General features: G+C 52.9%; 1 protein-coding gene across 1 annotated transcript in view; it reads right to left on the bottom strand.

The window, feature by feature from the left end:
• Positions 1-26,051, bottom strand: part of JPH2 (junctophilin 2) — a 32,578-nt gene extending 6,527 nt beyond the window's left edge. The window contains exons 1-3 of the mRNA XM_074920244.1: positions 25,267-26,051; positions 17,101-17,884; positions 2,361-2,479 (exon numbers count right to left, since the gene is read on the bottom strand). Of these exons, the coding sequence (XP_074776345.1) occupies positions 2,361-2,479; positions 17,101-17,884; positions 25,267-25,645 (1,282 nt within the window). The 5' untranslated portion in view covers positions 25,646-26,051. The remainder of the gene's footprint in view (positions 1-2,360; positions 2,480-17,100; positions 17,885-25,266) is intronic.
• Between the last annotated feature and the right edge of the window lie 80 nt (positions 26,052-26,131).

Raw genomic sequence — 26,131 nt, 5'->3', positions numbered from 1 at the left:
ATGCTGAGGGGTGCAGAAGTACAGGACTTGCTCTGTGCTCCAGAACAGCACAGACCTTGGAGCCATACTGTCCCTGGTTGCCTTGAGGTTCCTCCTCTTGTCGTTTCCACCACAAGAGCTGATGCAGACTTGAGCCTGGTCAGGAAATTGGGATTGGTGCTCCTTTCCTTCTAATAAATCAGCAGTGTGATTTGCATGCTGCTACCTCCTGCCCACACAGGCAATGCCTCCGCTCGGAGGGGGCAGTGGGGAGAAAGAGGGCACTGATTTTAGCTGCTCTGCTCTGCCTGCACGCTCCTGTCAATCAGCAGGTGACCCATTCAGGGCCATTTATTTATGGCTGCAAGTGGATTATTTGGAAGCCATTTCAACAGTTGTTCAGACTCCTCAAAACAGGCTGCCTGCAGCTCTAGGCTCCTTGCTTTCTCCTGCTGCTTTCTTCTCCTGAATAATTCACACCAACAAAGCCCCAACTGCCTGGAGGGCACCGTTCAGCTCTCATCTTCCTCACCTTCTCACCTTCACCTCCCAGCATGACATTTCAGCAAGGGCTTTGGCTTACATCCCTCTCCTCTAAGCTATTAGGTTTGATATCCTAAATGAAACCGAGGGCTCAATACTTATTAGAGATACGAGGCTTGCTGAGCAGGATTGCCCGGTGCCAGACATAGCAGGGTCTATCTGCCAGGACAGCAGGGAAAATTCAGCTGCTGAACACTGCCAGGCTCTCCTGGCTGTGTGACCAGGAGCTCTGAGTCCTAGCAAAATCCAAGGGTGGACTTTTGTCTGTTTGTTCCTGGACAGTGCAGCTGTGCAAGAAGAGACATTTCCCTTTGTTGTGCATTTAAGGATTTTAGAGAATTAAAAGAATCATAAAAGAAAAGCATGCATCAGCAGCCTACAAGGCCATTGAAAGAGGCCAGGACCCAAGCGAAGTCCTACATTAAAGTGTTGAGAGGATTCAGCACCTGAGGAGCCAGGAGCAGAGGTCAGGCTGCTTCAGGCATTTTGCAATTGTCTCATTCAGTTGCCATGGGTGGAAAAAATAATCTAGCTAGACGTCAAAAACCTCCCATCAGGAATTCCAGTTTCCTTTGCCTCTGTGCTATAAATACCCCAGTGCGCAAAGGGTGAATGTGGAGCTGTGAGTGCCTGCTGGGGGGCTTATGTCAGGATCAAGCAACGTTTAGCTATTGTTAAATGAAGTGCCACACGCTGGCCCACGCCCAGGCCCGGGTGCTGTGGTGTTTCCCCACTCAAAGCCAGCTCTGACAGGCCTCGCTGGGCAGTGGGGAGGAACGGGCAGCTCTCCAGCACAGCACCTCCACAGCAAGTAAGTGCAGTGCAAGGTGGGAGTACAGGGAATTTAGGCAAATCTGTCAGCATGACTCTTCCCAGCCAAGTGCTGGGTGTTAGCTGTTCCCCTTTTCCACTGTGTGCCCTGTGCCAGCAAGTAGTTCTGGAGACCTGGAGGCACCAAAATCAGAGCAGGAGCAGGCAGCCGGTTTTGCTGAGCAGGAGTCAACCTTTGGCTTTTACTCCCAGTTTTGCTGCTGTGATGGTCTCTTGTGATCCTGACTCAGCAGCCACAGGGCACTTGTTCCACATAACAAAGCTGGATAATAAGAAGGACAGGGTAAAAATGTAGGCACTTGGATCCCTGTTTTCTGCTCTGTTATTATCTTCCCTCTCTGGAAAGGAAAGCTTTCCAGGAAGAACATATCTCTAGCTAACTCAGCCTAGGGAAAAGTAATGGCATTCACAATGCTGCTTCTAATATTACACTTCCTGCCTACTAATCCTCAGTGCTTGGTCTCACAGAAGGAACTTCCCAAGTGTTTTCCAGCCAAATAATCAGCAGTGATACTAACAAATAAATAGAGCATCAGGGAAGTAGTATTTGGCATTAGCATTTTTCTTATAGGATATTACAATCCCTAATTAGCCGAGTCTGACAGTGCCCTTGGTGTGTGAGGCCCCACAGGATACAGGCTTGGGAGTCAATGTACAAAGCTTTCCAAAAAAAAGCCATGAGGGATCTATCTACAAGAGCACTGCAAACAGACTGGAGCTCACTGCCTACCCTGCCTGGTGCTGGAAGGGCTTCAGCATGTGGAGAAACATGAGGGGAAGTTGAGGGGCAGTGAGTTTTTCCTCCAGGCTATGGTAACATATTCCAGGAGCTAAAACAGTGGCATAAAGAGCAAATCATCAAGGGCAGAGGGCTGGTGGAACTTGTGCAAAAGAGGATTTAGGATAGACAGGAGGGCAACTTGTGAAGTTTTAAAGCGGGTTAAGCGTTTGAACCAATTCCCCAAGGAAACTGCAAAATTCCTCTTAGAAGATGCCTCTGGTCCTACCTGGCTGGTAGAAGTCTGGGGAGAGCTCCCTGGCCATCATTCTGGCTATACCCGATTCGTTGTTAGCTGCCTGAGCTGCCTGCTCAGACCCTTCAGCTTTGGCTTTGGCATGAGCCGTCCTGTAGAAAGAAGAGGGGACAACAGTGAGCACTGGCTGAGCCAAGATTGTCCCAGCCTGAGAAGCAGACCCTGTTCAGCAACAAAATCAAATCAGCCCATCTGGCATAACAGCACTCAGTGTTTGCCCACTTGATCCCACACTTGAGGAGAAAAGACCAGATTTTCAACAAGGGACACAGACGGTTAAGGCCAAGGCGTGAAGGCTGCAGGTAGCCACGCAAGGGAACAGGGCAGGTGTCTGCAAACAGGAGCATGTTCACGTGTTACAGTGAGGCAGCAGGTGCTCAAAACAGGCTTGTCACTGTGCTGCAAAGCACTGAAAACGCAACTCAGAGGAATGCCTAAAGCATCACCACAGGCATCTTTTGAGCATAAGGGGACAATAACATGATGACTGAACACTGCTGTGCTGTCACCAGCCCAGAGCTGCTGCACCTTGCCAGAGGCAGTGTGCCCCTGCCTAGCACACCAGACACATTTTACCCCAAATGTCTCTTCTGTCGCTCTCCAGCAAACAGCACACATTGTTCGAGGGGCTCCTTTACTCACTGCAGGCCCAGGCGGCTGGTCTCACAGGTGCTAGAAAAGGCAGAGCTATCGCTTCCCTCTCAGCTTGGCTCCCCGAGACCTCTCCACTCCTTCCCAGCACATCTCCTCCTTGCTCTGTAGGGCGATCAGAGTTATTTTGCTGGCCGGCTGTTGTATTCCTCACATGCCTCACGCTCAGGGCTCTGTGATCTTTACGCTAAAAGCAGGGCTGGCTTTACAGCCCAGCTGCTCGCAGTCTGAGAAGGCGCTGACTTCAAACAGCAAAATCCACCTTAAATATAAGGGAGGGTGAAGCACCATATAGTCAGTCAGCTGCTTTGTTCCACCTGGGGCTTATGGAGAGCTGCTTTCCCCATGTTCGCACTATTATGCTTGACGAGGCTCCCGTATCTCCTTTGCTGCCTGTAATGGAGCATACACTGCCTTCACATGTGCAAAACCATGCACTGGTGTGTGGACAGTTAGCTAAGCAGTTAGCAGCACTCAAACACCAATTCACTACAAATGTGGTCTTTAGGGTGTCTGATGAGCTCTTTTCAGACTCAGGTTGGTACCCGGTCACGTTTTAGGACAAAAAATGAGGAAAGATGCAGTTCTCATCCCTGCAGTGAAAATGCTCCAGAGGAATTTTTGGACTGACAGTCTTGATATCAGGATTAATTCTTTCCCACTAAACTGAGATGCGGTATGCGGACAAGACTAGCTTTAGTCTGAATACTTGACAGGTGCAATGAAAAGATGTTAGAAATGCTGTTCTGAGACCCTTAGAAAGTAGAAGATATATATATACACATACATACTTACACACATCCCATTTTGAGTAGCTACAGGAAAAGAACTAAACGTAGGGCATTAATCCAAACTGATACAGGCAACAGTGTGACCTGACAGGGAGTCGAAAACACTGTTCAGGACCCTGCGATAGAGAAGAGGGTGAGGAGCTGCTGCGGCTCAGCATGTCTCTCCCTAGGATGACATCCCGCTCCGCTGGAGCCATGATTCACCTCCCTGCCTACACTCACATGTTATCTCCCCACTTTCTCTGCAGGCTGAGCTGCCTGGGATTGCTGTCATTCTTGGCCTTTTTATCCAAAATTATTACAGCTCCTGAAAAACCCAGAGACAAGACATGATGAGGCAGAAAACAGCAATTTTAAGCCACTGCTCGCAAGCAGGAGGTCTGAGGCAGCTCTGAACAGAGAAAAGCACCTCCTTTTTTGGTAGTATATAATCAGCATGATTAATTCCACTATAATCTGGCAGAGGCCAAGGGGGATGTTTCTGTGCTCTCCATGCCTGGGGGATCAGAGCAGGCTGGGTGCGCTGTGCGTGGGGCACACAGCCTGCCTGGACTGGCCCTGGGAAGAAGCTTGGAAAATGAGGATCCAGCTCTCCCCCCACTGCCCTGGGGATGTGAGCTGCATGGCAGCTTTGCCAGGCTCCCTCACTCTGTGGGACACAGCCAACCTCTGCTCCAGTTCCCCTGCTTGCAAAGTTGTCCAGAAGTGCTTGATTTCGGGGGGACTGAGACCAACACAGCTGCAGCTTCAAATCCAGCGTCTCCCACATACCATGTTCTGTCCCTGCCAGCGTCCCAGGAAGGCTGTGGCACAAGGGGTGCTCATGCTCTATGCTGAGTCCCTCTGTTGCTGAGACCATTTATTACAGCAGCAGCCATGTGATGAACATCTGGCTTATGGAGATACAGCATGGTGTTTTAAGTACATCTCCCCTGGCTGTGCTACGCATCCCTGCGGCACGAAATGAAGGCATTGCTGCTTCCAGCCCTCCAAAAAGCCAGGCTGAGGGTTTAGTAACACCCTGTCAAAGCACAGCCTAGAGGAAAGGGCCCAGCCATAACAATAACATCTAACTTGCTTAGAGTATTTCTGAATTTATTATTTATCCAAATGGCTGGCAGTGCCTGGGAGCTCAATGCAGAGAAAAACTTGGCCCTGGCTGCAAAGGAGGAGACAAATACCACTCTGGGAGAGCCCAGCACACACAACCCACAGCACAAAAGTCTCTCCCAGCCTATGGCCTGGGGTCTGCCAGGCACAGTAGGTAAAAAAAAAAAAAAAAAAAAAAGTTCAGCAGGTTTGAGTGAGGCAGGAAAGTGATTTTTGAACCTTAGACATGAAACATGTAAGAGGAACAATTTCTTCCAAGGTTAAGTTCTGCTCAAAAAAAAAAAATCAGCTTTTGCGAAAAGGAAGATGACAGCCTTTTCCTATATGCATGTAAATTTGATACTTTTTTATTTACTGCTAGTTGTGCTGTCAGCTTGCAGTGCCTCCGCAGAAAGCAGCCTGTGTAAAAAACAGCAGAGGAGAAAGTCTGGAGGTGGAGGAGGGCAGGGTGAAACTGAAACAGAGGCCCATGGATTTTATAGCACCCAGCAGCAGAATTCAAAAGCCCCTTTTCAAGGCAGTGCTGGAAAATGAGCCACAAACATTAAACACATCCAACTGGTGGCAGTAAACACAAAGAGGAGCCTTTACAAACCAACACTGGTGCTTCTCCTTCTCGTCCCGAGCGAGGCAGCACTGCCTGAGATGAGCACTCCCAGTTTCATCCTGAGCCATCTCCCTAGGCAGCTCCATTAAAAATAACTCCGGTGAATTCCTTGCAAGGAGGAGCAGCAGCCCCACGCCAAGCCAAGGGGAGGTATGTGGGCAATGCCTGCAGCCCCCACCCCAGCCTCCCAGCAGCACTGGCTGGCTGCTCTGGGCAGGGAGGCTTCACACCCCAGCTGGATGGGTGGGAGAGGGAGGGTTAAATGCATCTGCTGTTTTATTTGTTCCTCTGGCATGGCTCTAATGCTCTAATTGTTTTGGTACTAGTGCAGGACTGAGCACCACTCCCGTCCTTCCTGGCCTTCTCCCAGAAACACTGCTCGAATCACTCCTCCAACTGCTACTAAAATCCCCTGTGGATACACAAGCCACAGCTGAGCACCGTGCTAACAGGTGAGACCCAAAGCCAAGTCAGCATGCCCGTCTCCTTGGACAGTTTATGCGGTTTTGAACATCCACATTGGATTAGACTGTAAATGAGATTGGAATTAGCAGAGAATACTGCAAATACTAGACAGGGCTGGGGCGCTTGCAAGGTGCAGCAATGACCTTGCAGCTAGAAATACAGGAAATGCTCAGCTCTCTGCTCAAGCTGTTGCACATTTGATTATTAAGGGAAAGACAGACCTGTCTAGCACCGTTCTTCCTTCTCCAGAGTCTACCCTCTCCTATTGATTCAGCAAACCCTGAGCAAGAACCAACTGAACACCTTTTTCTTGCCATTCTTGATATCATGAGCTGTCAAAACGGCCATTAAGCAAATGTGATTCATCAGTCAGCTCTAGGAAGGGTGACTTCTGCTAAACTCCCATCTCCTGGAAATTGGCTTTTCCACCCCCAGCCAAATCCCTGCTCCAGCATCCATCAGGAATCATTTTGTCCTTGCAAAGAAGCTCAAGATAACGGTTTGACTTGGCAGGAATGTTTGCAGCACTCAGAAGGGATAGAGAGAAAGCTGCAGAAGTGCCTTTGCTGATGGCAACATGGTCTGTTCTGCATTCACACATCACAAAGGGCAAGGATACACAGACCTGACCAACACAGACCTGTGTTGGGGGTTGGACTAGATGACCTTTGTAAGTCCTTTCCAACCATTCCAATCCATTCTATGATTCTATAACCTGACCAGGACACACACTTTCTGGCTTCTCTGTTTTGGACTTGAGGCACCTCTATAGCTGGAGCATCCCTTTCTTCCTGCTCAGTTCCAACCCACCTCATCTCCTTTGTGCCTCCCCCTCTGCCTCCGTGTGTGTGCACATACCAGCAAAGCTTTGCTATCCTCATTTGCCTGTAACTAGCCCATGGGACTGAATGTCTCTTTCAGCTCATCTCTCGTGCCACTTTCCCTGCCCACAGTCAAGCGCAGCTGTGTATCCCACCCCACAGGCATCCTGCTCTGAGAGCCAGCTGTACATTCCACCCTCCTTTTGCTCTTTTTACTTCATTACTCATGTGCATGTACCCACTCAATTTAGACTCTGACATCCCTGAGGTGAGTGAGTCTGTTGGTTTATATTATGGACTCTGCACCTGCAAGGTGAGATCTAAATTGTGCATAAACCAACACAAACTGCCTCATAAAGGAAACACCTCCACACCACTGTAAAAGAAATCTAAAAAGAGAAGCTGTCCTGCCCTTGCAGAGCAGCTCTGCCCTCCAGCCTTCCTTGCAGCCAGCTCACGAGATGCCCCAGGCTCTTCACTCATGGTACCAGCACTTCGACAGAAGTGGTGGCACTCTGTACGTATCCAGGCTACCTAGCTGGATAAACCTGATCTTTTCTCCTTCCCTCCACAGAAAGGGCACAAACAGGCCACTCAGCTAGAAGAAAAGCATCCTTTTCTGTGCAGTGCTTCAGAAGCACAGGCCTGGCAGAGCTCCCTGCCACCTAACAAGCTCAGCCAGCATTAGCCTTTATGATTACTTGGTGAATTTTTAAAATACCGAAATGTTATCCTCAGCTCTAAATAGCTCAGAGCCACTTGCATCTTTCACCAAGGGATACTTCCCTTCGGAACAGTTAAAGTGATATTAATCTTGCAGCAGACAGATCTGCAGCTGTCTTCAATAAGACAACAACCTACGCACACCAGTCCTTCGTACGGGAGATTTGCTCAATTAATCTGTGCTGCCCTGACTGCCCTGTGAGCCGAGCAGGACCGGGTAGGCAGCTAGCTGTTGGGGCTTGGCCATGCCAGCCTGCACGGGAGCCCATGGCCTGCGATGAGCTGGCTGGGCAGGCATAGACAGCAGCTGCTCTCTGTGTCCCCTGCACCCCTCGGATGCCAGCCGGCAGCTGCCCAGAGCCAGCTCTAAATGGGAGTGGTGCAAGCCAGAGCCTGCTGGCTCAAAGGGCTGCTGGCCACTGGTCCGGCAGCATGGCCCCAGGGCCACCGTTCTGCCCCTCAACGGGCAGGACAGGCAGCTCCTCACCCTGCCGGAGCCCATCCTGCCAACATGGCCAGGCTGGGAGCAGCTCATGAGAGCATCCACAGAGATATCTTTGGGGATAAAAAGAGGGAATTTGTAGCTGCCATCTGGACTCCCTCCTCCTCCCCCTGGTTTTCAGGTCTGCTCTCCCCAGTGCTGCCCTGGGTACAGATCAGGTGGAGCCCAGAGGAGTGAGTCTCCCAGAGCAGCACAGCCTTGGGACTAGGCACAAACTCCACTGATTTATTTCAGCCTCCACCACCCTGTTACCAAGGGGGCTCAGCTAATGCTCTCTGGACCCTTATTTAATTAGCTACCACTGCAAGATCAAAGCAGCAGGTTTCATCCCACTGGTAAGTGCATCAAAACATCTTTACAGCACATATGTAATCAGAGTCTTCCAGCTTTTTGTCCCCCATGTGCTTCTGCCTTTCTGCCTGTACCTGCACTGAGTGAGGCTGCTCCCTGCCCTGCCCAGGGAAATGAATTCCCACTTCCAAGAAAATGCCAGGGTTGCAGTAGTCATTTGTTTTGAGGGAGCCCAACCTGATGCAGGAGCTCCTGCCCAGCCCCAAGCTCTGCCAAACCAACGGCATCCACAAGCCAAGAGTGTTTTACCTTACTGCCAGCTCTGACAGCACTAAAATGGGTCAGAAAATGTGTGTTTTCTCTCCAAGATTGTTGGTTTTTTTTCAATGGAGTTTTAGTAACTTCTAACTCAAATGTTTTTCAGATTTCAACAATACAAAAGAGTGAGGAACTGCATTATCTGTTTTGTGATTTTTTTTTCCCCAGTCAAAAAAGCAGGAAACCTTGTTTTTTTGAGGAAATGAAAGCAAACAGATTTCTCAAAATATTGCATTTGGTCAGAAGCCAAATTATTCATCAAAATTTAAGGCAGAAGCATTTTTTTTCCCAGCCCCATAGGTCTCTTGAGTTGACAATCACAGATCTGAGGTCCAGAAGAAGCAAGAGAGGGAGCAGGTAGCGCAAGGACTGCCAGGCCACCGCCCGGGCTGCAGCACCCGCATCCCCTGCGCACCTGCACCCAGGGCTGCTGGGAGCACCCGGGAGGACGGGACACTGGGTCCCTCCCAGCACTCACCAAAGGCTCAGTAGGCCTTGCAGCAGCAAAATGACAAAAACTTGGACTCAGATAGTCAAAGGGCTCTGGCTCAGCACCAGGATAAACTGGAAAAACGCACCTCCTCCAGGAGGGGGGAGGGTTTCTGTATCTTGGGCTTTATATTTAAATTGGACATTTTACTTAAATCTTTCTTTTTCAAGATAAGCCTATTTCACATTCCCCTGTAATGACAATAACCTCTGAGCAAAGCCTGACTGAATCAGATGATTTTAAAGCCCAGCTCCCTGCTGGCTGATTTCAGGCATTTGGATAGGAGTCAAACCCTTCCTGCTCCATGCAGCAGCAGATTAATCGAACGAGAAGCTACCATCTTCCACAGTCATTTTCGCAGATTAAAGTCACACTTCATTTTTCCCTTTCTGTGTTTGTATGCTGTTGAGATAAGGATTTCCCACAAGGTCAGGATGAACAGCCCATTAATTCCACTTTCGCTGCCTGAGTTGTACTTGTCCCTGGAGCTGACATCCTGCCATCCCAAAGCTTCTCCTCTTGAGGAGATCCCTGTAAGTCACAGCCCCACTTGCTTCAACCCCAAAGACCCAGGAATCCCTGGAGAAAGCAGTTTGCTGACCAACAGATGCTTTCTCCTTGGAGCTACTGAAAGTGCACGCTCCCTCTTACCCTAATAGGGCATGAAAGTGCCTAAGAAAATTCATGTGAGGCGGGTGGAAAACAGATAAAGCCATGTGCACCCTCCTCTGGAGTCAAAACGCATCAGCGCAACAAGCATGGTGGGCCAAAAATGTGTCAGTGCTGGAGCTGCAGCCAGCTTGTGCTGGGGATGAGGCCGTTCCGGGAAAGGGCTGAAAGAAAAGGGTGAAGGTGTCACACCATCGCTCATTTCACAGCACCAAACCCCTCTAGCCTGCAAAACCCTGCACACAGCAGGGACACATCATGGGGGTCCCGCACCTGGGGCAGGCACCTGATCCTGTTGCTGGACCCTAACCCTGGGGCTGGCTGTTCCCATGGCCGCATGGGACCAGGAGCGGGGAGGGGCTCACCCGAACCCGCCGCCTGCTCCCTGCCCGGCTCCAGCGGCCAGGACAGCAGGGGTGAGCCAGAAGGAGGGGTGAGCCCAAGGGCCTTTTGGGGTGGGATGAGGGTCAGGCATCAGTTCAAAACAGACAATATTTCTACAGAGCTGGAAACTGGCGTGCTGGGGCAGCAAACCCACAAAAATTCATCCCAATCCAGCCCAAACCAGCCCTGCTCAGTCCCGATCATGAGGCTCTAAAGACCAAGCCCTGGCTCGGGGACACGAGTAATGCGAAGTCCCTGAGCTCCCAGTCCATGGTGCAGGGATGCTGGGGTGGAAGTATCCCTGCTAACCAAACCCCATGTGGTGACAACACACCACCACGGCACAAGGCAGCCGGGGGTGTTACTGCTCCGAGAGCTTTGAGGGAAACCCAAGCTGAAGTGGTCCTGGCTGTGGTGGCACAGGCCAGACAGGTTTCCCCTTGCTGTCTTCTCCATGGATGTTTATTCTGGATACTGACCTCGGTTTGTGCTGATAAGCCACATGAAGGAGGCCACACCTGCTATAATTCTATAATTCAGTCTATATTCACCTGGTGTCATGGGAAGGCAGGAGTGCTGCTGGCATTAGCACTGCACAGAAAGTGGGAGAGTCCCAAACCCAGGCTTCAGCTGATGAGGAAATAGATGAGCATCCCCCCACCACTGTGTCCTGGCACCCAGCTACAGGAGCTGCACAGCTGCCCTCATTTCTCCTGCCCACGTCTGAGCCCTGCCTGCGGAAGCACACAGATGCTCATTTTCTCTGTGGGGGCTGTGGGGCAGCCAGAATACCCAGCCCTTGAAGATCTGCCCTTGGCTTCTGCCATTTGGCCGCTCCAAATGTGGCTGCACCTTGCTTGGAATGAGCCTTGCCCCGCACCCTGCGGGGAGTCTGAGGGGAATTTTAACGAAGCCGGCGTAGTCCTGTTTCCCCCTTAACCTGCACCCACCTATCTTTTAAGCCCCCTGAGAGGTCAGGCTGCAGCATCTTTGGTGTCTGATCATACAGCTGCAGAAATGCTGCTCCCAACTCCCGTGTCTCTCCCTGGCAGCTCCCACTTGATGGTGAATCGCAGCCAATATCACACCCGGAGCCAGGATGACCTCTGCCCATCCCCTGCCTGCTGCTGCCTCCTCCTTACACACCCATCCATCACACGGGGGTGTGCAGTCATGGAGCAAAGAGACTGTGAAGCTGGGACAGCAGAGAAGGATCAGCTGCTCTCCCAAGCATGGAGCCCACCTGGCAGGGACTGCCTTGAGCCACTGCTGCTGCCCACTCTCGCAGGGTGGCCATGAGCATTCTGCCTGAAAGTCTGAGAATGCCCACACCTCTGGCTTTTTAATAGCCCAAGGAAAGCAGATAGCAAAGGATATTTTTTAAAAACCCTAAAACTCTTTCAGAGCAAACTCCAAGTCTGAGCACAGGGGTTCAACAGATCTGAAAATATCAGGTGCAAACAGGGATTTTCAGAAAATCCCAGACCTGATCTGGCCTCGGAGAATCTGAGATGCACTGTCAGCCCCGGGACAGGTGAGGTCACCAGGGCTACCAGACCAGCCTGGCTCTGCCCTGGACACAGGTGGTGTCTCACCAAAGAGGTTCACTGGGAAGACATCACTTTGGTTGCTCACCTACCCCACCGGTGGCATAAACCCCTGAGAGCACCAGGGAGGGAGGGCAAGAGCTCACTGGGGCAGAGCCGTGCCAAATAAAGCACCTTATCGGTGTAAGTGCGCGGCCGTGCTCCAGCGGCGTGGGCTGCCACGGGCCTCGGCTCTCAGCTGTCGTGCCCGGGCAGCGCTGATAAAGCCCTGCTCTGCCTGCCCTTATTTAGTCAGGAGGCTCTGCTGACTCCAGCGATTTCAGGACGTCATTTGCACCACACACCCGCGTTCCCCAAGGAGACGCTTGCTGCTGCCTGGCCACGCAGGCTGGAAATGCTGAGTGCAGGGAGACAGCGGCAGCACTGCTGGGAATGCGGCCGGGCAGGGGAGGTTGGAAAGCGATACGCGAGCCATCAAGCACTCTTGTTATTTGAAGGGAGAGCTAAGACATGCCCCAAAGACATGGGTACAGACAGAAAGCCAATTTAGGCTTCAAAACCAGGTAAAAGCTCACACTATGAACAATGTCCACGCATCGCTGCCAGGGAAGCCTCACTGATGTGATTTCTGACACCAAGTGCTCACCGCAGCTCTGCTATGCTTTAATGCAGCCCAGGGTCACTGTGATGAGTAAACCCAAATTTAACAGGAATTAATGCCTAACATTACAGAATGCAGTTGAGAAATTCTTACAGATATCTATCCAAGCAGCAGTACTTCAGGACCTCTATAGATATTCAATTAAAACCAGAAATAAATCCAAAATGTATTTGTGTTTAGTTGCACTCTCCAGGCATAAAACACCCAGCTGCACAGGGGCTTCAGGGTCAGTGTCTGAAGACAAACAGGCAAAGCACAGCAGCCATTATTGCCTCTACTATCTTGTTTTCCTATTGATCCCAGGACATGTGGCAGATATATCTGAGGTGTTGTTTACAGGATGTACACCAGTCAAACGATCTCAGAGTGTGGCCAGACCCATGCCTTGCAGGATGCACAGCCAAGTCCCTCCATTGATTTTGATCCAAGTCACTGGGAAGCACAGCCAGCGCAGAGGCAGACCACAGCAGACACTGTTGTAGTGGGACGGAGGTGGGATTTGCAGTATTTACATTCATTTTGTTCTCCAAAAGCACCAGTGAGAAGGAAATCCCCTGTACGAGCTGCCTGGCTACACAGCACACAGCTTTCATAAAATCAAAGGTTTCCCCTGAAGCTGATGCTGCCCTTTCTCTTGCTTTTTATTTTATTTCATCTTAATCTGTTCTGATGAGGTGAAAGCTGAACACTTCCATGCTCCTTCTCCCTCCTTTCAGCAGAACCATCCTCCCCATGTGACAGGTGAGCATGTGCTACACAGGCAGCACCCCTGGGTGCTGCTGCTCCCTGAGCACCCCATTTACCACCAACCCACATGCCCATAAAATTCCAGAGCATCCGTTACACACCTCAGGATGGCTTTTAACTGGCTCACTCATGGCTTGGTGGTGGCTGTCCCCTCATCACAGGGGCTGGCAGGGAACAGACTTGCTGGCTGTCCTCCAGCCAGTTTATCTACTTAAGTACCAGGGAGATGACGTCCCAGCTGTGATCCCAGGACCTCACTGCCTTTCCCACCCACCCCAACATTTTTTCAAAGGAGCCCCCAGACGGGGTGGAGGGTGAAGGGATGTGATGGATGCCTTCACTTGGTACTATGGGAACAGCCACGTTCCAGCTCCCTTATGATCACAGCAAGGAAGGTCCCAGGGCACCAGCAGTACAGGACATGGCTAAGGCTAACGGACATCATACAGTGCGGGTTAACCCCATGTTCAGTTGTGGTTTCCCCTGGGCAGGAGTAAAGATGTGTCTGCGCTTTCGAGATTACTTTTTTCCCGAGTGCCAGCAGTCTGGGGGAGGACTCGGTATACTTTAACTGCCATTAGCTTCATCCCATTAGTTGATCCCCAACACTGCTGATAAATGTGCCCTGAGTTTCTGCCCAACCTCTGGACAGCACGAAGGGGCTTTGCCTGGGGTGAGAGGGCAACTGGAAGAGCTGGATGTTTCACTAAACTACTGAAAAAAGGAATGAAGAAAATTGCTGTTACCTCAGCTGGTGGCAAGGCGATGCCAGTGCTGTCCTCAGCCTCTTGCACAATGGGGAAAGCAGCTGGATTGCTGACCCGTGAGGATTCGGGAGGGAGCCAAGGAGACCAGGGCAGTGCCGCCTGGGCAGGACAGGCAGCAGGGCAGGCAATAGCTGGCACTGCCTGTGGCACTGGCTGGAACCCCCAAACTGAGCAGACAGGTGGGACAGGAGCTGCAAAGCAGCCCTGGTGCCTTGGACTCCCTCAGAGCAGAGTGTGGGATGAGGAAGGTTTGCTGACGGCGGCTGACCATCATCCCTGACCATCCCTGCTCTCCAGCCCGTCTCCTCAGGGCAGATGTCGGGCAGGACACCCATTAGCGCTGCTGGGAGTCGCCTGCCTGCGCACCCCCGGAGCTCAGGCACGTGCCTGGGATTCCTGCGGTGCAACTGGCTGAGGCAGCTTCCAGCACTTGGGCTTGCTTTCCTCAGGATTTCTATCCCTAAAGAGCCTTTTATGGTGCAAAAGAGTGAAATCTGGTCTTCTCCTGACATTCCACCCCCAGACAGCAGAAGGCTGGATGTTATGGTAGTTTAGCTCTACAAGGGGCTCCCCTGAGTGCCAGAAGCAAAAGAAACTCAAACATCCATATACAACAGCACAGGTATGCGGAGATATTTTGGGCATTTGCACAGCCCAGCTGCTGTGTCCCGCTAATTAGTTCCTTGAAATAATCTTACATACAGATATGTCACATCTTCCCCCAAAAAAGGACTTCTGTAGCCTCAAAGACATTTCTTTGGGTAAGGTACACACTGCCATGGAGGAGAAATACAAATCTAGAAAACTCCACCTCACAGTTATGAGCTAAGGCATTGCTAATGATAGTACAGCCCTTTTATAAAGCGCAATAATTGATTTTCACAATCTGTCTGCAATTACTCTCTGCCCTGGGTGTGGAAACTGAGGCAAGGTTCAAGGCCAAAGGAAAAGTCAGTGGCAGAGCCTAAGGACCCTCTTGAGGAAGTATTATCTATATTTACTCTCAACCTCAAATCTGAACTGAAAGGAGGAGGGAGAACATGAATCAGACTTTCAAAAGGTAGAGAGAACAGCTCTGCCCAGAGCAACACACCAGGAATAAACGCTGATGGAAATGGTGAGTTACAGTTTACAGGATGGAGGAGCCCGAATTCTCTTCTTGCAGCGGGTCCAGCTCAGCAGCAGGCAGTGCTGCAGGAACGGGACAGGGGCACCGCACTGCGGGGAAAGCAGAGCGCTCTTCCCCTGCCACAACAGCCACACTATCGCAGGGTTTGTAAGGGGAGGACTCTCTGGAGGAAACCGGCTTTAACATCTTATTTCTTCCAGCTCCAAGGTTTCCTTAATAGGAAATTATTCCCCAGCCACACTGAGGAGGGATGCAGTCCCGGCCAGGGCAGCGCACACATTCCAGCCCCTGATGGAAAACACTGCAGAGCCGCTTTTGATCCGAAGTGTAAATAGTGTATAATAAAAAGAGGCTTGTGTAAACCAGCCGAGCTCTTGGGGAGCAGCTTTTGCAGCTCTAGTCTCCTTATTCACGGGTGTGTAGCACCACGGCTTCACGCTTTTCCCGGGCGCGGCAAAGCCGGTGTCAGGCTGAGCTTGCCCTGCCGGGAGGTTCTGGCAGGCCTCATGCCGCCCCAGCCTGTTATTTTTATCCTAGCTGGCCCTGCACAGCATTTCACTTGCAATTCCGCCGATTTCTCTGTGCCGGTCTCTGAGGCAACTGAGTTTTGCTAAAAAAACAATCATGCTCCCCACAAAACTTTGGAGCAGAAACAGCAGCTGGGAGAGTAAAGCCAGGGTTTCTCTGGGGAACAGGCACCCTCCCCCCTGCCATTATTTCTTATTTCTGCTTGGTGATAAAGTAACTGATAATTAAACAGCACTAAAAAGGAGCAAGGCAGGACAGACCTGGAGTCCCATCCACTACCCAGCCACTGAGCAAAGCCTGCACGGGACCAGGTTTTGATGGATAGGCAAGGTGAAACGTTGAGATCTGTCACAAACACGTTTCTCTGAGGAAGAGTTGAGGAGCAAAGTCTCTGACCCTGCCTGACAATCTCTGGTCTCTGCCAGGCTGGCTCTGAGACTGGCAGGAATGCTGTGGGAGGAGGAGCGTGTTGCCGGCACAGCCCAGACACTGGCAGGGATGTGAGCAGGAGGCTTTCTCCTGCCCTTCCTGGGCAGACCCCAGAGCCCCAATTTTAGCTCCTCCTTCCTCCACCCCGGGAGGGATGATGGAGCAATTAGCACTTTCCTCTCCTGATAATTTCCAATGCAGCTAATTCTGAGCAGAGCCCACCTGCCTGGTCCCAACCTACCAAGCGGTGCTGGGGCAATGCAGTGCCCGGCGGTGCCCACGTGTCTGCCAGCACAAGGGACATCGGTGCAAGGAGAGGCTGCCGCGTGCCCTCAGCAGCCCCTCGCACGCTCCTCCCTCACAGGCCCCTGCGACACGCATCCCCACGCACGCTGCCTCTCACCCGCTGCTGACTGGGCAGCCCTCTTCCCACCCCTGGGGACAAACCCAGCTGAGCCCTCCCTGCTTCCTCCTTTCCCAACATCCTAAAGCATCGTGGGCTGTGGGATGTGGCTGTGTGCCATGGGATGGGGCTCAGCCATCCAGCGTGGGCTCAGCCACCTGCCCTGGCTCCAACTGCCACCTCCCTCATGGCAGAAACACTCACTGAAAACCTGGCCAAAGGCAGCTGGATTCTGGGGAGCAGATGGGGCTCCCCAAGGCTCCTGATTTACTGCTGTCAAACCCCACTATTTCTCATTGTGCCCTAATAATGACCCAGAGGCTCCCACAGCTTGGCACAGCACCAGGGCACTCCCCATCCCACCAGCTCCTGCTCCCCATCCTGCTGAGTGCCACCGCCAGGCCCTGCTCTCCAGCAGCTCCCCCTGGACCAGGACTGCAGGGGGACAGGACAGAGGGCAAGAAAGAGGACTGTTCCTGAATGCACCTGAGTTGCCATAAGGGCCCTCAGCCCCACTCTGCCCGCATTTAGTACAAAGAATTAAATAGAAATTGCAGAGTCACGTTTGACCCCGCTGCCAATGCAGAGCAAGGAGACACACAGCATGGCTCCAGAGGGACATGTGGGATGGGGACCACCACCACCACGGGGACCCGCATGTTGGAGCCCCAAGCACCTACCTGGATGCCGCAATCTCCGACTTCTGTCGGGCAATGGCCGCGGCCCTCTGAGCCCCCTCCACGCTCCTGTCCACCTTCTGCCGGATCTTGGCACTCTTGAGAGGTATCACACGCTTCTTCATGCCCTTGACGAGGACATTGTGGCGATACTTGCCCTCCTCCTTCTTGCCATCAGGCAGCGTGGTGCAGCCGTAGCCGTGCCGCAGGTTGTCCAGCCACTCGCCCTCATACTTCAGGCCGCTGGAGCGTTCGCTGACGCCAAAGCCGGCACGCTTGTCGTTCTTCCACTCGCCCATGTAGGTCTCCGTGGTAGTGGCATCAATATCGGTCTCGAAGGGGGGGTACTCCTCGCCCTCGGCACCCTCGCCCAGGCTAACAGTGGAGGTGGCATCACTGGCAGCTGAGCTGATCCCGCTCTCGCTCTTGAGGAAGCTGACTCGGCTCTTCTGACTGGCCAGGGATGACTTGGACTCAGACTTCTTCAGCTTTCCCAGCAAGGAGCCCCTGCGGAAGAGCCCCCCCTTCTTGGGCTTGCCAGCCTCCGCCTCAGCATAGAGGCTGAGGGCAAATCCCCCACGAGTGATGGTGGGCGAGAGGGGCAGGCTCTCAGGGTTGGCGGCGGGGGAGTCCTGCTGGGGCAGGGTGCCGTTGCTGTGCTCGCTCCGCAGGGAGGACAGGGAGGTGCGCAGCGGCGAGCGCACCACGGAGGCCATGCCATAGGGCACGCTCTGCCGCACGCCGTAGCCGTGCCGCATGCCATTGGTGAACTGGCCCTGGTACGTGCCTGTGGAAGAGAAGAGGGACAGGGTGAAAAGGCAGCTCAGCCCTAGGTGAGCCAGCAAAAGAGAAGGTGGGCTGCAGGGTAGCGCTGCCCTAGAGCGGCCATACCCACCTTCCCTCGAAGAGAGGAGTCCCAACCCCACCAGTGCTCACCCGCATGCAAAAGCAGCAGCCCCCAGGAAGTGGAGGGCAGAGGACACAAGCCTGAGAGCTGCTGCTGGCAGGTGACAGCTCCCTGGAAAGGGGCTGGGGTGCCAGGGGACACTGGTGCAAACTCAAAGCCACGTAACAGAAGGGGTCTGGATTTGCATCCAGAGCAAGGAGCGGAAGGCACCCCATTGGGCTGGTGTTTGGGCCGTGGTTGCACAGCTCTCCTTGGCTCAGTGACAGTTCCTTTCAGCCCATTCTGCAGTTTGTCACTCGCAGCCTGCCAGAACCAGCTCTAGACTCCTGACTCAGGTGCCTGGCCATAGCACAGGCTGCCCTGGTACCTGCACCTGTATCTGCCTGGCCCTGACATACAGCTTCTCTGTGGTCCCAAGACCAAGGCTTGTGCTACACTGCATGAAGGAAGAGATGAGCAAAAAAGAGAGGAGAGGAGCAGAGCAGCTCTGCATGGAGTTCCTATGGCTCTGCCCAAAAAAACACCACCCTACCACACTCCTCCAGGCCCAGCTCAAGAGGGCACACGGTGTCATATGATGGAGGACACAGACAGGATCATGTTCACCGTGGCCAGAGCTGCACCCTGGGTACAGGACCCTGCTCAGAGCCAGAAGGACCTTGGCAGTGACACCTTGAAGGACTGGGAGAAACAAACTGCTTCTCTCCAGGTCCCTTGGTCTCCATGTTTGCAGGCTCCAGAAGAATGAACTTGAGACCACTTCTCTGATTTTTCTCAACAGGATGTCAGGAGACTTTAAATTATTAATACTAAAGACTCTTGCAAGAAGAGCTCCTAGGAAGGGCTGGAGGGCTGGCAGGGCAGTCTTCACCTACAGCACCTGCACTCATGCCAGCACAGTGGGCTGCGAGGGTCAGTGCATCCCTGCTGAGCCCTGTGGGATGGGATGGGATGAGTCATCTCCCCAGCTGGGCTCTCCTAGGTCTGTAGATGTGGCTGCCTCAAAAAATGGCAAATCACCCAAAACAAAAGCAGCACTCAGCTCTGCTCCTGGCATTACAGGACCCAGAATGGACCACCTTGCCCCAGACCACCACCCTGTGGGGTGGAGGCTACTGGCAGACCCTCACCCCAGGGCACAGGTGGAGGGTGCTGGGGGAACATAAATGTCCTTGAAAAGGCCACCCCACTCCTTTACCCTCCCAGGTGCTGCTTCCTGCAAGCAAATGGCCAGCCACACTGTAGGCATTTGCACAGGCATCTGTCCTAAACCTGGTTTTCATTAAGCAGTAACCTACAAGGAGGCACCAAATTTTGGGAGAGCAAGCACTCCTAGAGTCACGGGGAGGCTCAGCAGGGCCACGCTGAGGCAAAAGGGGGTGACCTATCGTCAAGGCATTCATCTCCCCACTCAGACGCCGTTACTGAGACCAGGGATGACCCTGCTCCCCGGGGAGCAAATCCAGTTCCTTCTTTGGTGATTGTGGGAGTGCATATTTTACGGTCTCCCAGGCCACTTCTGCAGCATAATCTCTCCTCCCAAGCTTCAGGTTTCGTTGAAATCCTCTTTGGACCCGCCTGTGGGGTGTTAACTTACAGCGCTGGGGGCCAGGAAAGACAAGAAGTGCCTGAGCGGGCAGCAGCTGCTGCCCCGGGGTGAGCCGCCCCCCGCCAGCCCCTGCCCATCCTGCAGCACACGGGATTTTGGGCTCCCTGCAACAGTTGGCCTCCCCTGCTAAAAAAAGTAAGGGTTCAGGTAGTACAGAGCATCTGTGGGCTGTGGCCAGGCATGGGGAGCAGCCAGCCTGAACCTGAGGCTCCAGCAGGATAAACAAGGTGGGCAACGTGGGTTGGGGGTTCGGGCATAAGCTGGGAGCCAAGGACCATCGTTGGGGATGCCCAGGTATTTGGGTGTGTTCCTCACCATGCTCCCAAATCCCTCCCCATAAAGTAGTGATGAGTCTTCCCCATGTGTGTGTGTGTCCCGTGTCGTCCCCGTCCCCCCCCCCCCCCAAAGAGCCAGAGAAGCTGGTGCTCCATCCCCACCTGCTCAGCCAAGCAGAGCTGACACACGATTGGGGTGACATTGGAGACCTCCTCCTAGAACAGAACAATCTCGCACACAGCCGGCTGCAGCTGATAGTGCCACTGTGTTAACCCCCTGGAAGAGGAACTCTGGAAAAGGGTCGCAGGTTTAGGGGGGCTCAGCTGCTCCTCGGGTCAAGGTCAGAGCAGCTGCTGCCCTTCAGAAAGTCCCCCGCCCCCTCCATCCCCTGAGGCAGCACTGGGGCCACCTGGATGGGAAAAGCCACGTGGCACAGCGAGTCTTCATGGGGCAGAGGTGGGATGCCCCTTCTCAGGGACACACACGCCCACCCTCAACACGAGGTTGGTTTCACACCAGCTCTTCAGGCTGGTCTTGGCTGCCTGATTTTAGCGTGTATGGCACAAGCAACATCATCCCTCGGGCGTGTGGCGTGACCAAACCTGCCAGCTCCGCCCGGCTTAACGGAGGGCACCGACACACAGTGCTGCCCACTGTTGCCTAACCAACGCAGGGACGAGCAGGCGCTGTCGTGTCCCTGTCACGCTGCAGTTCAGTGCCCGGCTGAGGCTTTGTGCCAGAGCAGGGCCATGAACCACGCCTGGAGCAGAGCCAGAGGCTGCTGAGAGCGGCCGGAGGCACCGGTGGCCGTGCGTCGGGACACGCAAGGTTTGAGCAGAGCCAAGCCCTGGCTCACCAGCACATCCCAGTGCAGACAGTTCAAGAGAGAATGGGGCTGTGCAAACCCCTTCCGCACCACAAGCAGTTGCTGAGCAGGGCTGCAACACCCCTGAGCACCGCTACCCCCTGAATGTCAAAGCAGCCTGGGCAAGGGGGGACAGGCAGGACACAAAGCTGCCAGCCAGGCAGCCATGCGCTCACATGTGTCTGAGGTTCTGTAAAAAAATATAGCATCTGTTTAGGATAAATAATCTCTATTTAGGATGAAAATAGGACACAGCCCCACCTCCCTGTCTCCCCAGCCCTCCCTGATACCCCAGGGTGGTGGGACAGAGCCACCTAAACCCATCAGGGTGTGATTACTGGAGGACAGGACCCAAATAATCCTTAACTGCCTGCATTTTTTCTTGTCATAATGACAAAAACCACCGGTTCCTCCGTGGCCCCCAGGTATGCAGTTCATCGTCTCTGCCTGTTCCTGACCACAGCTTGGGGTGGCCCTGCCTGGGTCTTCATAGGATGGGAAGGATTAAATTGTGGGATTGATGGAAATGGTATTCCAGCAGCCTTCACCTCCAAACACACTGAAGGGGCAGCATCACCCTCCGTTTCACCCTGGCAGCAGGATGGGATGGTGCCTGGCTGCATCAAAGCTGAAAGCTTCAGCTCCTGGTGCACACCCGGCCCGGCAGTGAGAGCCCGCTGTCAGCAGCATCACATCTCCCCTTCCCAGCCTGCCTCGAAGCTTTAGTATAATTAGCGATGACTGTAAATAATACAAACAGCCAGGTAAATAATGCAAACAACTCAAATCGTATCACTGCCCTATGATCCTCTGCTGTTACCCAGATACCGTGATGACAGACACGTTAGAAGAACTCAGTGTAAAAGGCCAGGGACATTAAATCAATGCACAGCACCACGTGCAAGACAGGCCGTTGAAAATCTAGTGCTTCTTTTTGGTGCCAACAGTACTATCTGATGGGTTCTGTTGGAAAAGGAAGGCAGAAAAAAAAAAAAGAGAGGGGTAAAAAAATTCACAGCATTAATTAATGGGTGAAATTCAGCCACAAAGGAGCTTTGCTACAGAGGCAGCAGACACAAGCCAGCACCATCTCAGCTCACCCAGAGGCCATTCCTGCTTCCCCAGCCACAGTCCCACAGAAGCTGCTCCTCCTGCCCTAGCCCAGGACCCTTCCCACCTCACTTTCCCTGCCCCAAGCACCCGAGTTGGTGCTGCTCCATATCACCCCATTTCATCTCTCCCAGTAAAGCACACTTCTGTATTTTTTCCCCCCCTTTCTCATGGTCTCGTGATCACTGAATGGTCTAATTGTTTCTGTGTGCAGCTAACTGACAACGCTGTTTTCTCCTAGTGCCCTAGAGACCAAATTGCAGTGTCAAAAATAAGTTGGTTTTAGGCTGCTTCAATTGCAGGTGAGTTTCCTGCGCTGACCCCCAGCCCCAACATATATAAAGTTATTTGTATAGCAAAGCCTAACTTTGGGCCTGGACCCTGCACATGCAGTATTATGCTGCATTAGCAGTGAGATTTTTTTTCTACAGTAAAACTCGACTGGGTCAAGCATTTGGACCCAGAAGCACAAAACTATCCTACAAATGAGGCCTGCCTTAGAGCGGAGACAAAACCTACAGGTGGAAGTCAAATAACTAAGTGTTTACTCATAGCTTAGGTTACAAAATGAGTCCCTCATGCTGTGCCTTCCACAACCCCAATCACCATCCAGTTTAGCCACTGCATCCTGTCCCCATAAAGGGCTCCAAGCTCTTTGCTGGTGACAGCAGCAGACACCACATATATTCAGCGTGGATACCCAAGGAAATATATCACAGTGCTACTGCCTCTGCCTGGCCACACCAGGAGCTCTGAACCCCCTGGCTGATTCCAATCAACATTTACAGAAGGCAAGCTTCTCAAGCCATCAGCCTCCCATAGTTTCCACAGAAATGGGTCCTTGGTACTGAGAAAAAAAGCAAACAATCCACGCAGTGCCTGGGCTAAACCATACCATGAGTCCACTTCTTATGAGACACCAAGAATCTATACATGATTTCCAAAAGCTTCACTGAAGATTTAGGCTTTATTTAGTCACCAACCTCAGCCAGCCACAAGACAAAATATACTTACAGGGCTGGCTGTGATTTTTAAGTGTATTTTAAAGTTTTTATGTGTGTATGTAAATGTATATAAATATAAAGTCTATTTTAAAACTTTAGAATCAACTACATCTCCCTGAAATCTGCAGGCAGCCCAACCATGACCTAAAGCTCCCAATGACCTGGCAAGAGCCGCACGTTCCCAGAACCCTCTTCCGTGTGTGGCTGGCTTCCAGGGGGCTTGGGAATCACGTCCCCTACTCGAGGGACAGCAGATTTCCAAAGCCTTTCCAGATGTTTATCTTGGCAATCTCAACTACAACTACTAACAGGTCCAATTAGCAGCCTGACCTGATCTGCATCTTGCAGATGGTTACTGTGCACAGGTGAGACAACAAAACAGGAGCAGGTCCTGCAAGCCAGTGAGATCATTCCACTCCTGTCCCTCCACACATGGTGCTGGCTGCCAAGCCCCCCCTGGCTTTCTACACATTCCGGTACCATCAGAGCAGCTCGTGCGTTGAATGAACAGCTCAGACCAGCCAGGGCGTGATAGCCCAACACAAGGAGCAGCCGCTGGGAACCGGGCGCAGCCTTCGTGAGCCAGGTCTGGCTGGTCCCCGGAGGGCTCAGCTCAGCGCTGCCCGGGGTGGCTTTGGCAGGGCACATCTTCACAGATCAGGGCTAAACTGCCAACCTTGGGCGGCACCAGGGATCAGGCAGACAGCACGTGCTTGGGTGTGGGACAACACCCCGGGGAGTTCTATGCTGACCGAACAATACATATGATATATATATCCTTACAGGAGAAAATCTTGACTCATCTTTCCCCACTTCTGTCCCAAGCTTTCTGTCCATGATCTAATCAAATTCAAACTCCTACATCAAGTCTTGCCTCTCAAAATTCTCTACAACATTAACTTGAAATCCAGTCACCCTGCACACTTAGAAGACGACACATTTTAGGAAGCAACGAGGAAGCAGCCATCCACAGGAGACGCTGACAGAATTAAAGTCCCAATGGCAGCTGTCGCTGACACTTACCTGACCATTGCTCGTTACTCATCAGAGCACATCTTACACACAACCTACACATCTGTGGCCACATGTAAAGGTTCTGCAATGCACAGGTGCACATATATGCATTAGCCTGAACTCTCCATGCCACCGTGCAACCTGCACAGCTCAGCATTTAACTGTTCCATGGCCAGGGGGGAGGGGGGGGGGGAGAAAATTTAAGAAGCTGGAGGGATGAACCAGTTCATGTCCGTACCCCTCAAAGATCACAAAGAAAATGAGTCAACTTCAAACTATATTTCCAGACTTAAAGTTAGCCATGTACCTAGGCAACTCATGGAGAAACATTTATGTAAAAGCAGCCAATCTTGAATTAGTCTATTTTTCTAATGTCTATAAATCTGATGCTTTTCATTCTGAAGATTTATGCCATTACCATTATTTTTCTTTAAAAACTAACTCCATTGCCTGTCGTAGATAAATATAGATGCAATTCTGATCTGTATTTTGAAGGGTATTTCTTTCAAATCACCCTCTCTATTTAGCTATCCTAAATATGGCAGTCTGGAACATTACAGTACTGAAGAGCTACAGAATTACTTGCACAGAGATTCTTGCAATGTTTCTAACCCCAAAATTGCCACTAATGCAAGAACACAATTAGACCGAGCATTTACAGAGCACAACAAATATCTGACTACACAGTGCATTTATGTACTAGCAGGGGTTGAGAGCTTCCAAGTAATCGAAGGGATTTATTTTAGGGAAAGACGTGTGACTGTGTATACTAAACGGCTTAGATGAACTCAACCAAACAGTTCACCAAAGCAGATGTCCAGGCAGCTCGTCAGGCGCCTGCAAGCAGTATTTAATGCATGGGCAAAGCGTGCTACAATGCTGTGGGCGGCTTACATCCGAGATGAAAACATTCACAACTCGCTGCCCAACGAGTGAATGGCTCGCTGCGGTCACGCACCAGTGAGGAGCTTCTGGTTTAGTTCTGCAGTGAACTGCAATAACCAGTCCCTGGGGAACCAGGAGTCACAGACTACGCAAATCAAGTTGGTTGGTGTTAGCTATTGATACAGACACTCGAGAGCAGCTCCCGAGGGAGAGACGGTGGGGGCAATGCTGCTGCTGCTCCTCCCTCGTGTCCGCAGACAGCGAGCCCGCAGGCTGCACCCCACAGCAGGCACCGGGGCGCACACACACGCGCTCACGAGGCGGCTGCGCCCCAAGCCCTGCTTCTTGACTGAAGTACCTCAACGGCTTGTCGTAGACCATCGTGCCTGTCTGGACCTTGTTAGTGGGGACAGGATCAGGCCACCCCTTCAGCAGGGACAACACACAGGCTGGGTATCACGCTGTTCATCACCATCCCAGCCCCTGCAGTCACCCTTACCTCCGTCAGCGTACGTCTCGGTGCCGTAGCCATCCTGCAGGCCGTTATTCCAGGTACCTTCATACTTAGCTCCGCTGCTCATGCTCTGCCTCGCACCGTACCGTCCCTTAAAGCCATGGGTCCACTCGCCTCTGTAAACCCACCGTCCTTTGGTCTCGATTCCGAGGCCGTGCCTCTTGCCTTGGGACCAGTAGCCTTCGTAGGTGTTGCCGCTGGGCCACGTGTATATGCCCACCACTTCAAAGCCGTAGTTCCAGGAGCCCGAGTACTCGCCCTGGCCCTTGGGGCCTGTGCAGATGCCGTGCCCGTGGGCTTTGCCCCCTTCCCAGCCCCCGCAATAGGCGCCTCCATCATCGAAATCAAACCTGCCGCCGCTCATGGTACCCCGCGGAGCCCCCTCAGCCGGGCAGCTCTCCCAGGGGCAGAGCTCCGGGGCGCGGGGGCCGCTGCCGCATCCCCGAAGGTGCCGGGTTGGGCGCCGGGTGCAGCCGCTCCTGCCTCGCCTCGCCCGGCCGAGGGACCGGGGAACGGGAGGAAGGAGAAATTGGAGGGAGGGGAGAGGGGTGGGCCGGGCCCGAGCCCCCCCCCCTCCGGGAGGGGCAGCCGAGCCGCGCCGCTACCTGCCCCGCCGCCGCGCCCCCGCCGCGGGCATGGAGCCGAGCCCCCGGCGGCGGAGGGAGGGGGGTCCCGAGCCCCCGGCGGCGGAGGGAGGGGGGTCCCGAGCGGCCGCGCTCCCCCGCCCCGGCCGCTGCCCGCTCCGCTCTCCTCCCCCGCCGGGAGAAAGGTCAGCGCTGCCCTAACAAGGCCATCGGATCCCAGGAGCTGCTCCCAAAAATAACCCCCCGGAGCCCGGCCTCCGCCTCGG

Source organism: Athene noctua, chromosome 16 (assembly GCF_965140245.1).
Source record: "Athene noctua chromosome 16, bAthNoc1.hap1.1, whole genome shotgun sequence".
Lineage (NCBI taxonomy): Eukaryota > Metazoa > Chordata > Aves > Strigiformes > Strigidae > Athene > Athene noctua.
This window is presented reverse-complemented; position numbering and strand designations above follow the sequence as displayed.